The 12,675-nt window shown below is 45.3% G+C and overlaps 2 protein-coding genes across 2 annotated transcripts in view; both read right to left on the minus strand.

Moving 5' to 3' along the window:
* Positions 1–1,859: 1,859 nt before the first annotated feature.
* On the minus strand, positions 1,860–9,489 carry LOC106577241 (semaphorin-4G). Its single transcript, XM_045701034.1, has 2 exons — positions 7,521–9,489; positions 1,860–3,351 (listed from the first exon to the last, which is right to left on the minus strand). Exon 1 carries the CDS (start codon positions 9,451–9,453, stop codon positions 8,689–8,691), a length of 765 nt encoding a protein of 254 aa, XP_045556990.1. The 5' UTR covers positions 9,454–9,489; the 3' UTR covers positions 1,860–3,351; positions 7,521–8,688.
* Positions 9,490–9,551: 62 nt separating this feature from the next.
* The window catches only part of LOC106577257 (semaphorin-4G), a gene marked incomplete at its 3' end in the record, with an annotated part of 31,859 nt that continues 28,735 nt past the window's right edge, over positions 9,552–12,675 (minus strand). The window contains exons 11-15 of the mRNA XM_045701761.1: positions 12,443–12,665; positions 12,141–12,256; positions 11,735–11,889; positions 11,097–11,146; positions 9,552–9,937 (exon numbers count right to left, since the gene is read on the minus strand). Of these exons, the coding sequence (XP_045557717.1) occupies positions 9,552–9,937; positions 11,097–11,146; positions 11,735–11,889; positions 12,141–12,256; positions 12,443–12,665 (930 nt within the window). The remainder of the gene's footprint in view (positions 9,938–11,096; positions 11,147–11,734; positions 11,890–12,140; positions 12,257–12,442; positions 12,666–12,675) is intronic.

Here is a 12,675-nt window from a genome sequence, read left to right on the forward strand (position 1 = left end):
ACTGGAAGACAACGATATATCCAGTATGTGTATTGTCAGAATAATGAGTGTGTATTATGATCATTAAACCAGTGAGCGTGTCCTCGTCTCGGTTGAGCTAATTCACAACGTCATGTTGACTTTGTTTCCTGACCCTGTCTTTGTGGCAGAGTCGTCAGGCTAAACTGCCTGAAGATGCTGGAAATGTCTGTGTGTGACTGTGTATAAATTATATGTGTTTGTTTGTGTGTGTGTTTGTGTTCATGTGTGTGTGTGCATCTCTGTGTATGTGTGTAACAAGTGAAGCGTGTGTGTTTTGTTGTTTACCCAGTCTCCAGAGACAGCGATGCAGCCGCCCAAGGCCTCAGCATAGAGAACAGAAAATAATGAGAGATGTGAAGAATAGAATAGATGGAATATTATAGGAAGGATTCAGAATCACCTTCATGACAGTTGAACTCCCTGTAACCAACAAAGTAATACAACCTGTTCCACCTCCTCTCCCACACTTCTGACTCTAGGAGAGGGTTCTAAATCTATAGTCTTTCTCAATCCATTCCTTATGAATGCCCAGGTGGTGCACATTCCTTAGGGATCCCCAGGTGGTGCACATTCCTTACGGATCCCCAGGTGGTGCACATTCCTTAGGGATCCCCAGGTGGTGCACATTCCTTAGGGATCCCCAGGTGGTGCACATTCCTTAGGGATCCCCAGGTGGTGCACATTCCTTAGGGATCCCCAGGTGGTGCACATTCCTTAGGGATCCCCAGGTGGTGCACATTCCTTAGGGATCCCCAGGTGGTGCACATTCCTTAGGGATCCCCAGGTGGTGCACATTCCTTAGGGATCCCCAGGTGGTGCACATCCCACTGACCTTAGAACTCCACTGACCTGGGGAATCTATTCTAGATCTACAAAGGTAGTATGTTTCAGTCGCTGTGATTTCTCTTAGCTGCTGCCTTTGGCAATGTCTCTAGAACACTAAACTGTGACAGAAACACAATGTCTCTTGAACACTAAACTGTGACAGAAACACAATGTCTCTAGAACACTAAACTGTGACAGAAACACAATGTCTCTTGAACACTAAACTGTCACAGAAACACAATGTCTCTAGAACACTAAACTGTGACAGAAACACACTGTTTACTGAGTCCCAAAACGTCCACTAAACAAGACACACAGTTATTATTAATGCTTTATACCGTGATGTTTATGTTTCCCAGAACACAAACAGAACCACCTTGAGACAGCGTGTGTGTGTGTGTGTGTGTGTGTGTGTGTGTGTGTGTGTGTGTGTGTGTGTGTGTGTGTGTGTGTGTGTGTAGCCAGTGATTTGTGGGAGTAGAGGCTGGATGCTAACCAAGTCGTTTCCTAGGAAACGGACCCAGATGACTGCCTCTTCAGTATCACTCTCTATACAGCTGTCAGTGTCTGTCTACCCCAGGCAGGCAACTCTCTAGAGACCTGGGCCTCCAATACTTTACTCATGTAATCCTCCCTCACACTGAGTGTTTGTCAATGTTAACTGGCTGGCTTGTTGAGCCTAGCTGTTGTTGAGCCTAGCTGATGTAAAACCTAGGGCCGTGTTTCCTTCCTTCCTTCCTTCCTTCCTTCCTTCCTTCCTTCCTTCCTTCCTTCCTTCCTTCCTTCCTTCCTTCCTTCCTTCCTTCCTTCCTTCCTTCCTTCCTTCCTTCCTTCCTTCCTTCCTTCCTTCCTTCCTTCCTTCCTTCCTTCCTTCCTTCCTTCCTTCCTTCCTTAATGCTTCACTACCTGGAGGTTCACTGATTAACTGATACACTGCAATACAGGTCTTAAGACAGATGGATATGGGTTGACTAGAGCACAGTGGTAGTTATAAGCAATGATAAACCACAGAAGAGTTTGAAACATATTGTTTATTAGAATTTCAACTCAGATAAATTACATTTAAATGAACCAGAAGTCAGTGAGCTGCACAGGAGATTGCCGGCACCTTAATTGGAGAGGACGGGCTTGTGGTAATGGCTGGAGCGGAATCAGTGGAAAGGTGTCAACAACATCAAACACATGGTTTCCATGTGAATGGAATGCCATTCCATTCACTCTGTGCCAGACATTATTATGAGCTGTCCTCCCCTCAGCAGCCTCCACTGGTGAGCTGCTACTCAATGTCTTACTGTTAGTAAAGCAGGATGACATCTTGTGTCTGAATTGGACTTAATACTCATAATATTACAGAGAGAGAGAGAGAGAGAGAGAGAGACGGAGATAGAGACAGCGAGCAATAGAGAGAGCGCGAACGAAAGACGGAATGATGAATGCTGTGGAAGTTGCTTAACGAGCTGTGGGGAACTTTATCTAAGCAAACCCAGATGAATGGGCCAGACTGAAGAGTCTTATCATCTGTCACATTATGGTTGTGATGTTGTATTCTGTTCATCATGCTGTTAGCTAACATACCATGCTTCAACAACAGGTTCTCCAACTCCGGCCCTGGAGAGTGACTGCATGTGCAGGGTTTTGCTCCAACCAATCAATAACATATCTACTAAACACACTCAATTCATCACAGTCTTCAGTCTGACTCTGGACCATGATAAGTTGGATCAGCTGTGGTAGTGCCGGGTTGGAAGAAATTCTGCACCGCCCGTAGGTCTCCAGGACCAGAGTTGGAGACCCCTGTTGTTCTACCATGTTATTAGATTACTAGTGCAACACTAGTGGACTAGACACCCACATCAATGCCTCTTACAAATGGCACCAAAACAACAACACTGGCAATAGAATAGCAACATAGAACAAAATTACAATACATGTATTTTTTTTTACTTAAAAAGAACATAGTGGCACTAATAGTGCCAATAGTTTTAAAACCTGGCAACAGTTAGGATGGGGATCATGATTAGTAAGCATCCATTTTGTCATAGTTTGTCATCCTTACAGAGAGGACTACAGAGAGGGCAGAGTTGTTTGATGTGAAGACCAGAACCATTAAATGCCCCTTTCCCCAGTTTGCTCTTGTGATGAACTGCACAGGAGTATACCAGTTACAGAGAGTAGCTGTACTGTACTCTGGCCTATATTACTTACTGAGGTATCCAGTTCTCAGGTTAACATGGGATAGAGCATACTGGTTGTTGTAGAATGGATGATTTGACTGTTTCCTCAGTCGCTCTGGATTATAATTGGTCTTCCAATGGTACTGGAACTGTGTTTGATTCCAAACAGTGACTCTTCAAAGTTATTCAGACATTTTGAAGCTATTCCCGGTGGGCAAGATATTAGTGTCACGGTACCAGACATCACACCATATCTGAGAATGTCTGGAGTTGAAGTTAGCAAGATCTGTTTCAAACAGACAGGCCCCAAACTAGACAGCATCTCTCAGGCCTGTGGAAGAACAAGACATCAGTGAGTCAGAAACAGATATCTACACTGTGTTCACTTCCTGGTGTTGTTTTGATGTGTCACCAGTAGGTATGGGAAACAGAAATAACTTGCTTAAAGAGATAAAATTTTTTTAAATAGCTGAAAGCTAGCACAGTGCTATAGATAGCATCAGAGCTGTCCCTGTGTGTGTGTGTGTGTGTGTGTGTGTGTGTGTGTGTGTGTAAAGCTGGCCGTAGCTCTTCAAACATATCCTCCAATCATTTGTAGATCCCAAACCCTCATTTAACATGTTCCCCTTGGGAGTATAGCCTACCTACCTAAGTAAATAACTAACTGTCACCTTGTCTCATCACTCACTACATTTAGAGACTAGCTGGATAGGGCTTAACGAAGGCTTCTCTAATGGCTTGTGTTGGTTTGTCTCTCCTTCATCTCCTCTAGTAATGCCATGGTCCCACAGACATCAGTCCAACGTCTACTTTTGATTTACATTTGGTTGAGTTGTCAATTAATGTGAATTTAATGTGAAATCAACAAAAAACTGAACATGTGATTGAACGTAGGTTAAAAGTTGGTTAAAGAAAAAAGACGAAATTCCATTTTTGCAAATCCAAACTGTTTTCCATGTTGATTCAACGTCATCACATGAAATGACGTGGAAACAACATTGATTCAACCAGTTTTTGCCCAGTTTGGTGAGGTTTGGTCTCCAACCATCTATAGCCTTTTAGAATTTACTGCACACATTCAATTCACTGCTTCCCCAGCCCACATCACAGACCTAAATCACATACCTAAATCACAGACCTAAATCACAGACCTAAATCACAGACCTGTCCAGGGCCTGGTTTACCAAAAGCATCTTAAGGCTAAGTTCATCGTTAGAACGTTTGTCGGAGCATCATTAAATAGTCGAGCGGTTTTCTGTGAGGCTGATAACTTCAGAACAAAAGTTGACTACAAATATGAATTTGCCAATGTCTTTGCAATTGATACAAACAAGCGACGTATAAAAATATGCTTCAAATGAAAACTGAGATGAATGCATAAAACAAAGGCTACAGGTGTTTTCAACCATATTTTGCTGCTTGTAGGCGACTGTCTAAGATTTGTCTCCATGTATGCCATGATGTGTAGCCTTACATGTGTGCAATAATGTGCCAAATTGATGATTTTGTGCATTTTTATTGGGTAAGCATTAGAATAAGCCGCCTCGATATTTGCAGCCGTAGGTGGTAATATCTCTCCAGAGCTGATCCCTGTCATTCTCGTGAAGAAAAGACGGAGAAAATTAGGTTGGGGTGCCTTGTGAGAATTCGGAGGCGAGTGGGTAAACCACCACTATCATCAGTACTATTGGCCAATCATTGGAAAATAAACTGGATGATCTACGATTAAGACTATCCTGCCAACGGGACATTAAAAACTGTAATATCTTATGTTTCACTGAGTCGTGGCTGAACGAAGACACCGACAATATAGAGCTGGCTGGGTTTTCCGTGCATAGGCAGGACAGAGAAGCTACGTCTGGTAAGACGAGGTAAGATTCATCCAACGGCATTGAGGAGTATAACACCTCAGTCACTGGCTTCATCAATGAGCGCATCAACGACGTCGTCCACACTGTGACTGTATGTACAGTACAAGTCAAAAGTTTGGACACACCTACTCATTCAAGGGTTTTTCTTAATTTTTTACTATTTTCTATGTTGTAGAATAATAGTGAATACGTCAAAACTATGAAATAACACATATGAAATCATGTAGTAACCAAAAAAGTGTTAAAACAAATCTAATGATATTTTATATTTGAGATTCTTCAAAGTAGCAACCCTTTGCCGATGAAGAGTTCTTGTGCTGACATTGCTTCCAGAGAAAGTTCGGAATTCTGTTGGGAGTGTTGCAACCGAGGATCCAAAATCTTCCTGGTGGTATTATACAAAATGTATAATACCCCCATACAACAATATTACAATGTACAGTACGTGTGTGTAGAGTGCGTGTGCTAGCGCTTGTGTGCGTATGCGTGTGTCTGTACCTTTGTGTGTGTCTCTTCAAAGTCCCCGCTGTTCCATAAGGTGTATTTTTACCTGTTTTTTAAATCTGATTTTACTGCTTGCATCAGTTACCTGATGTGGAATAGAGTTCCATGTAGTAATGGCTCTATGTAGTTTTGTGTGCCTCCCATAGTCTGTTCTGGACTTGGGATTGTGAAGAGACCTCTGTTGGCATGTCTTGTGGGGTATGCATGGGTGTCCGAGCTGTGTACTAGTAGTTTAAACAGTCAATGCCAACACTTCTTACAAAAACAAGTAGTGAGGAAGTCAATCTCTCTTCCACTTTGAGCCATGACAGATTGACATGAATGTCATTAATGTTAGCTCTCCGTGTACTTTTAAGGGCCAGCCGTACTGCCCTGTTCTGAGCCAATTGTAATTTTCCTAAGTCCCTCTTTGTGGCACCTGACCAGGTTCGACAAAATTAGGGCCTGTAGGACCTGCCTTGTTGATAGTGTTGTTAAAAAGGTAGAGCAGCGCTTTATTATGGACAGACTTCTCCCCATCCTAGCTACAATCTAGGGTTACTGCAATCAGTTTAGTCATTTTGGGAGCTTGCGTGGCCTACCATTTTGCGGCTGAGCCGTTATTGCTCCTAGACTTTTCCACTTCACAATAACAGCACTTACTTGACCGCAGCAGCTTTAGCAGGGTAGAAATTTGACGAACTGACTTGTTGGAAAGGTGGCATCCTATGACGGTGCCACGTTGGGAGTCACTGAGCTCTTCAGTAAGGCAATTCTACTGCCACTGTTTGTCTATGGAGATTGCATGGCTGTGTACTCGATTTTATACACCTGTCAGCAACAGGTGTGGCTGACATAGCTGAATCCACTATTTTGAAGGGGTGTCCACATACTTTTGTATATATAGTGTAGGTGGAGGGCATACAGGCTGTGGCCAATTTATTAATGCACAATTTGCCTAAATGGGTAATGGAAACACCTCAACCACTGCATTTTTATTCAACACTAGATTTTTTAGGTGTGACGTCATTACGTCTAGCTGTTTTTATCCACACAAAATAGATCAATGGAAATTCACCCTAGCAGGCAATTATCACATCTATTTTCTATGCCAACTTTCTAAATGTCGACAACAACAACAAAAAATCACTGGACAAGTTAATGGAAACATAGCTAGTGAACGCAAGGGGAGGAAAGACAAGAGATGAGGGAGAGGGAGGAAGGAGGCAGGACGCGAGATGAGGGAGGAAGGACACGAGATGAGGGAGGAAGGACACGAGATGAGGGAGAGGGAGGAAGGAGGCAGGACACGAGATCAGGAAGGAGAGAGCAGGAAGGCAGGACACGAGATGTGGGAGGCAGGAAATGAGGGAGAGGGAGGAGGAAGAAAAGATGCAGAAAAATAAAATGTGTAATTATGAGAAAAGAAGGCATGAGTGGAGAAAGAGAGTGAGAAAGAGAGAGAAATGGAGAAAGAGCATCAGATTCAGAGAATGGTGTACATTAGTTTCATCTCCTCTCCGTTCCCTGTACCTGCAGCCTTTTGATGTTTTTATTCTGCTTCACTGAAATCTACCCCCTCTACTCTACCCTCTCTACCCTACCCTCTCTACTCTACTCTACCCTCTCTACTCTACTCTACTCTACCCTCTCTACTCTACTCTACCCTCTCTACTCTACTCTACACTACTCTACTCTACTCTACCCTCTACTCTACTCTACTCTACTCTACTCTACCCTCTCTACTCTACTCTACCCTCTCTACTCTACCCTCTCTACTCTACTCTACCCTCTACTCTACTCTACCCCCTCTACTCTACCCTCTCTACTCTACCCTCTCTACTCTACCCTCTCTACTCTACTCTACCCTCTCTACTCTACTCTACCCTCTCTACTCTACTCTACCCTCTACTCTACTCTACCCCCTCTACTCTACCCTCTCTACTCTACCCTCTCTACTCTACCCTCTCTACTCTACTCTACCCTCTCTACTCCTCACAACCAACACTCAAAGAAAAGAGGAAAACATACTGGACAGAGTTCCCCTGGATGTCACTATCTGGCCACGATATCTGTCTGTCTGCCTGTCTGTCTGCCTATCTGTAAAACCAACCAACTGCCAGAAAACAAAACTTAGCCTGGTTACCTCAGGTGTACATGATGTCTGGTCCTCTGTGGCCGAGCTGTGATGTCGTGATAGAGTTCAGACCTATTTTCCAACCATAGTTCAGACCCATTAAGTTGTGGTTGGATAGGAGAGAGAGAGAGAGACAGCAGTGTATGGATTCTGGTAATCCATTGGCTCCTACTCAGATGGGGTTGAATCTCTCATAGTCCTGATGTGTTTGTAGTGTCCATTGAGTTGAGTACATAATAACCAGGGAATGTCTGAAGGAAACGGCATTTACATTTCATCAAAACGGTTAATACTGTCCAATTTCCTATTACACAAAAATAATGTATAGAGGGTATTTTCATTGGATTACTCTCTCTGTCTAGGGTTAAGAGTTGATATGTGTTAATAATATTACTCAAATTTGGTTATTACATTTTGTGTTACCATTGTAATCAATATTCACATAATTTACAAACTTCTAAGAATAAAAACACATTTTGCCCTCAATGTCCAATATGAAATCAAGTCAAGTCATTGGCACACTTCACAAGAACTCATATTCCCATGAGCGTCTTCTTCTTCCTCCTCTTCTTCCTTGTTATCATGGGCTGTGTTGAGACTTCCAGGGTCCCCGCCCCTCGTGTCCTGCCCAGCGAGGAGCCTTAATCTGGGGCTGAGATTTGAGGCCTGCCCCTTGAATCACCCCCTCCAGGGCTCATCTTTTATTGATCCAGACTGAGGTGTATTGACTGGAGCTGGGTTAGGTCTAGCTTGCTGAGCTCTGCTGAGCTGGGGTAGGTTCTCTCTGTCTCTCTTATGTGTGTACTCACTGTAACCCATGGCTTCGGGTGTCAAACAGGGGATAGCGATAGGAGGGCCGAATAGTGTGCAGAAATAGTTTATTTTGAAACACAGTTGATACTCCAACCAGATGTGTGTCCCTTTTCAGTGGTCCAAAAAAATGTAAGCAGGACATCTCCTTCTCTCATAATTCAGTCCAGGCTAGTTTAAAAACATTTTACTCTGTGAGCAGCATGGGTCATCCACAAAGGATCTCTTCTGCACCACCAATGGCCACTCACTGATGTACGTCGCCTTGGATAAAAGCGTCTGCTAAATGGACAATATTAATGGGCCCAGTTCAGTTCTCCCACCACAGGGGGAGCTACCTCCCTGACATAGAGAGGTGTTCCCTCTACTACAGAGAGCTCTCGTCCGGTTTTGGTAGCAGCTGTGTGTGCTTCCTCTTCTCCAGGATCGTGTTGAGTTCCTCAGTGAAGGAGCGGCAGAGAGGGGAGCTGCTTTCCGCCTCACTCTGTCTTAACAACATGTAGTTGTTACCGTGCATCCTCCGCAAGACGCTGGGTAATGTCGCCGATAGGCCGTTGGGGCTGGGGAAGTCTTGCAAGTCACACTCTGATTGGTTGAGGGGGGTGTGGGGGGTCTGAGGGGGTGGGGGGAGAGGAGGGGCAGGGGGAGGGGGGTCCTTGTTGGGGGACGACTGGCTCTTTCTCGGGACGATCTGGAAGAAGCCCCCTTTGTGCGTGTCACCGTTCCCCGGTTGTTTGGAGACGCCGTTCCCATTACAGATCCCGTTCCCATTACAGATCCCGTTCCCATTACAGATCCCGTTCCCATTACAGATCCCGTTCCCATTACAGATCCCGTTCCCATTAAAGATCCCGTTCCCATTACAGATCCCGTTCCCATTACAGTGGCTGGAGATGGTCTTGAGATCCAGGTGGGCGGAGCTACTGCGGCGTTTCTGCTGCTGCTTCCTATGTTTCCTCTTCCTGTCTGTGTGATTGGCAGAGGCGGCTGCGGCTGCAGCGGCGGCAGCGCGGAGAGAGTACTTCCCCCTGTGGCTGCCCCGCAGACAGAAGCCCAGGTAGAGGAGGACCACGGTGAGAACCAGACACACACCTCCTAGGATGGTGATCAGGGACAGGTACATAGCCTCCATGCTCCTGGGGGAGAGCAGCTCCGAGGTGGGGGGGAGAGGGGCCGGGGGAGGGGCTGGCAGTTCTGAGGTAGGGGGGGAGGGGCTGGGGAGAGGGGTGGCAGGGGCCTCTCAGAGGAAGGGGGTGAGGGGTGGAAGAGCGGGGTGAGGGGTGGAGGAGGAGGGTAGAAGGGATGGTCTTGGGATGGGTCGATGGGTGGGGGAGGGGGGTGTGGCATGTCTAGACGTACCGTCACAGAGTACTTAACCACAGCAACCCGGACGCCGTTCTCAAGGGCGTGGCAGGTGTACTCGCCGCTCTGCTCCGGTTGGGACTCGATGACCAGGAGGCCATCGGTGCCCACCCTGAAGCCAGAGTCCAGGCCATAGCCCTGCAACTCTGACCCGTCCAGAGTCCACACTGGGGTTGCCAGATTGGAGCTAATTTCACACTGGAGCAGCACGTCATCTCCCACCATTACAGACCGGCTCCGGTGCTGGATCGGCTCTGAAAGAATGGCAACCCACATACAAAATAAATATCTTAGCACAATAAGACTGTGATATACTGTAATGGACCCCAGAACAGTTAATTAGACTGTGACATACTGTTATAGACCTCAGAACAGTTAATAAGACTGTGACATACTGTTATAGACCTCAGAACAGTTAATAACACTGTGATATACTGTTATAGACCTCAGAACAGTTAATAAGTCTGATTAACTGTTATAGACCTCAGAACAGACACTGAACTTCAACGACTTAAACCAGGTAGACAGTGTGTAGAAATGATTTGTATTTATTTATTTTTATTTAATCTTTATTTAATTAGGCAAGTCAGTTAAGAAGAAAATCTTATTTACAATGACAACCTACCCAGGCCAAACCCGGACGACGCTGGGCCAATTGTGTGCTGCCCTATGATGATAATGAAAGTTGATTTTTTCATATAATTTCAACTCTGAAAGGTTTTTCTCCAGTCACAGTATCTTCAGTATAAAGCTATTAGCAGCACTATGTTGGGTTATTTTGTGGTCTCAAACAAGTGAGTTTATTAACATTCTTAATCAAGAATATGGGCAAAATGTAATTATTGACAATGAAAGAGGTGGAAATGTTGATACCTTGTCATATACTGTAATTGCTACATTTATTATGAATATAGCATAAAACATTTTTCCTGATTGTATTTTGGTGATATTTTTCGCGATGCAAATATTGGGTCCCAAACTGCATATATGACTCTAAAATCATTGGTGCATGAAAAACCCAATATGTTACATTCTCCCATATGAAAATAAATGCTAAAAAGTATTTTCTAACTTCTTAGTATGTGAAGTATAATGTAAAGTAAATTTGATTATAGATGCTATGGAAATGAGGATGCTGCATAAATATAAATAAATATTTATTCTAACAATTTGATGGTATTTCTGCATATTCTAACTTCAGATTTCCTTTCATCATTCAGTGTGCAGAATCACCTTGAAACCATCCTACTTTATCTTCAAGGTGGGAAGGACTGGACTAAACTATAAACAATGTAAACCTTTGCTAGCCATATGAAATCCATGTGTTATTACTACTATAGTGAGACCAGTGTCTAGTCCTAACGCAACTCCTATCATTGCTGTCTGTCTGTGTGTGTCTGTCTGTCTGTGTACCATTGTCACATCCTCTGTTCCCATACAGGACGTCCTGGGTCAGGTTAGACCTGAGGAGAGGAGACACTGTTAGCCTGTCATCAATTGCACACACACACACACACACACACACACACACACACACACACACACACACACACACACACACACACACACACACACACACACACACACACACACACACACACACACACACACACACTGCATTACCCCCCCACTGCATTACCCCCAACACACACTGCATCACCCCCCACACTGCATTACCCCCCCACACTGCATTACCCCCCCACACTGGATTACCCCCCACGCATACTTAATTACCCCCCACACTGCATTAACCCGCACACACTGCATTACCCCTCACTGCATTACCCCCTGCTGCATTATCCCCCACACTGCATTACCCACCACACTCGCACACTGCATTACCCCTCCCCCACACCCTGCATTACCCCCACACATGCTGCATTGCCCCTGCACACAACCACACCGCATTACCTCCCCCACATGGCATTACCCCTTCCCCCACACACTGCATTATCCCCCCACACTGCATTGCCCCCCACACACATACTGCATTACCCCTTCCCCCCACCACACACAGTGCATTAAACCCCCCCACCCACCCACACTCTCACCTGTCAGTCTGTGCTGTGATATCCAAACAGTCCTGTCCATCCCAGCCACAGTATGGGTCCCGGGAGAAGATACAGTCGTAACAGGAATTGTACCTATTGCAGGTGGAGAGAGGTAGCTGGACCACACCAGAGGGAGAACCTACATACACACTCATCTAGAGGATGGAGGGAGGGAGGGTATGTTGAGGCCTGTGTTATTGAAAATATCCTTGAATTAGAAGATCACTAAACAAAACAAACCTTGATATTATTGTTTGTGAGAGACAGAGACAGAGACAGAGACAGAGAGAGAGAGAGAGAGAGAGAGAGAGAGAGAGAGAGAGAGAGAGAGAGAGAGAGAGAGAGAGAGAGAGAGAGAGAGAGTCCCTCCGTGCATGTGCCTGCATGTCCGTTTGTGAGTGTGTACCTGTGTATGTGAAATAACCAGGCTATCCACACGCTGTGGTTGGTCAAACAGCTGTAGCTCCTCTATGATGTGTAGATGACCCTTGACCTCTACAGCTCTGTGCAGCCAGCCATCGTCTGGACCAGGAGACAGATACAGGGTCACAACACACACACACATACAATGGGATGTACTGTACATGTGGTTTGAAGTCTGTTCCATTACTTTACTGGGATGACAAAAACAAATCCCATGCATGTAAACACAGCATAACGCATGTACAGCCACCCCCGAGACACTCCCTCATACCCCCCCACACCAACCTGTGCCCATGAACAGTAAATGGTAGTTCTGCCCGTCCAGCCCCTCCACCCTGTGAGCCACCAGCTGGGTGTAGTCTGTGGTCCTCCTGAACAACAGGGGGCGCTGCTCTGTAGACATGACCTGCTGGGACATCAGAGGGTGTCTCCTCACAAAGTTCAACACGTCGTCTGGCAGGGAGGTGGAGGAGTTTATACCTCTGGATCTCAACTGGTCTGTAATACACTGGAAACAT

The sequence above is a fragment of the Salmo salar genome, chromosome ssa18, assembly GCF_905237065.1.
Source record: "Salmo salar chromosome ssa18, Ssal_v3.1, whole genome shotgun sequence".
In the NCBI taxonomy this organism is placed as follows: domain Eukaryota; kingdom Metazoa; phylum Chordata; class Actinopteri; order Salmoniformes; family Salmonidae; genus Salmo; species Salmo salar.

Excerpts from the sequence above, each read along its gene's own strand:
- LOC106577241 (XM_045701034.1), bottom strand. The coding sequence starts at position 9,453 with ATGGAGGCTATGTACCTGTCCCTGATCACCATCCTAGGAGGTGTGTGT.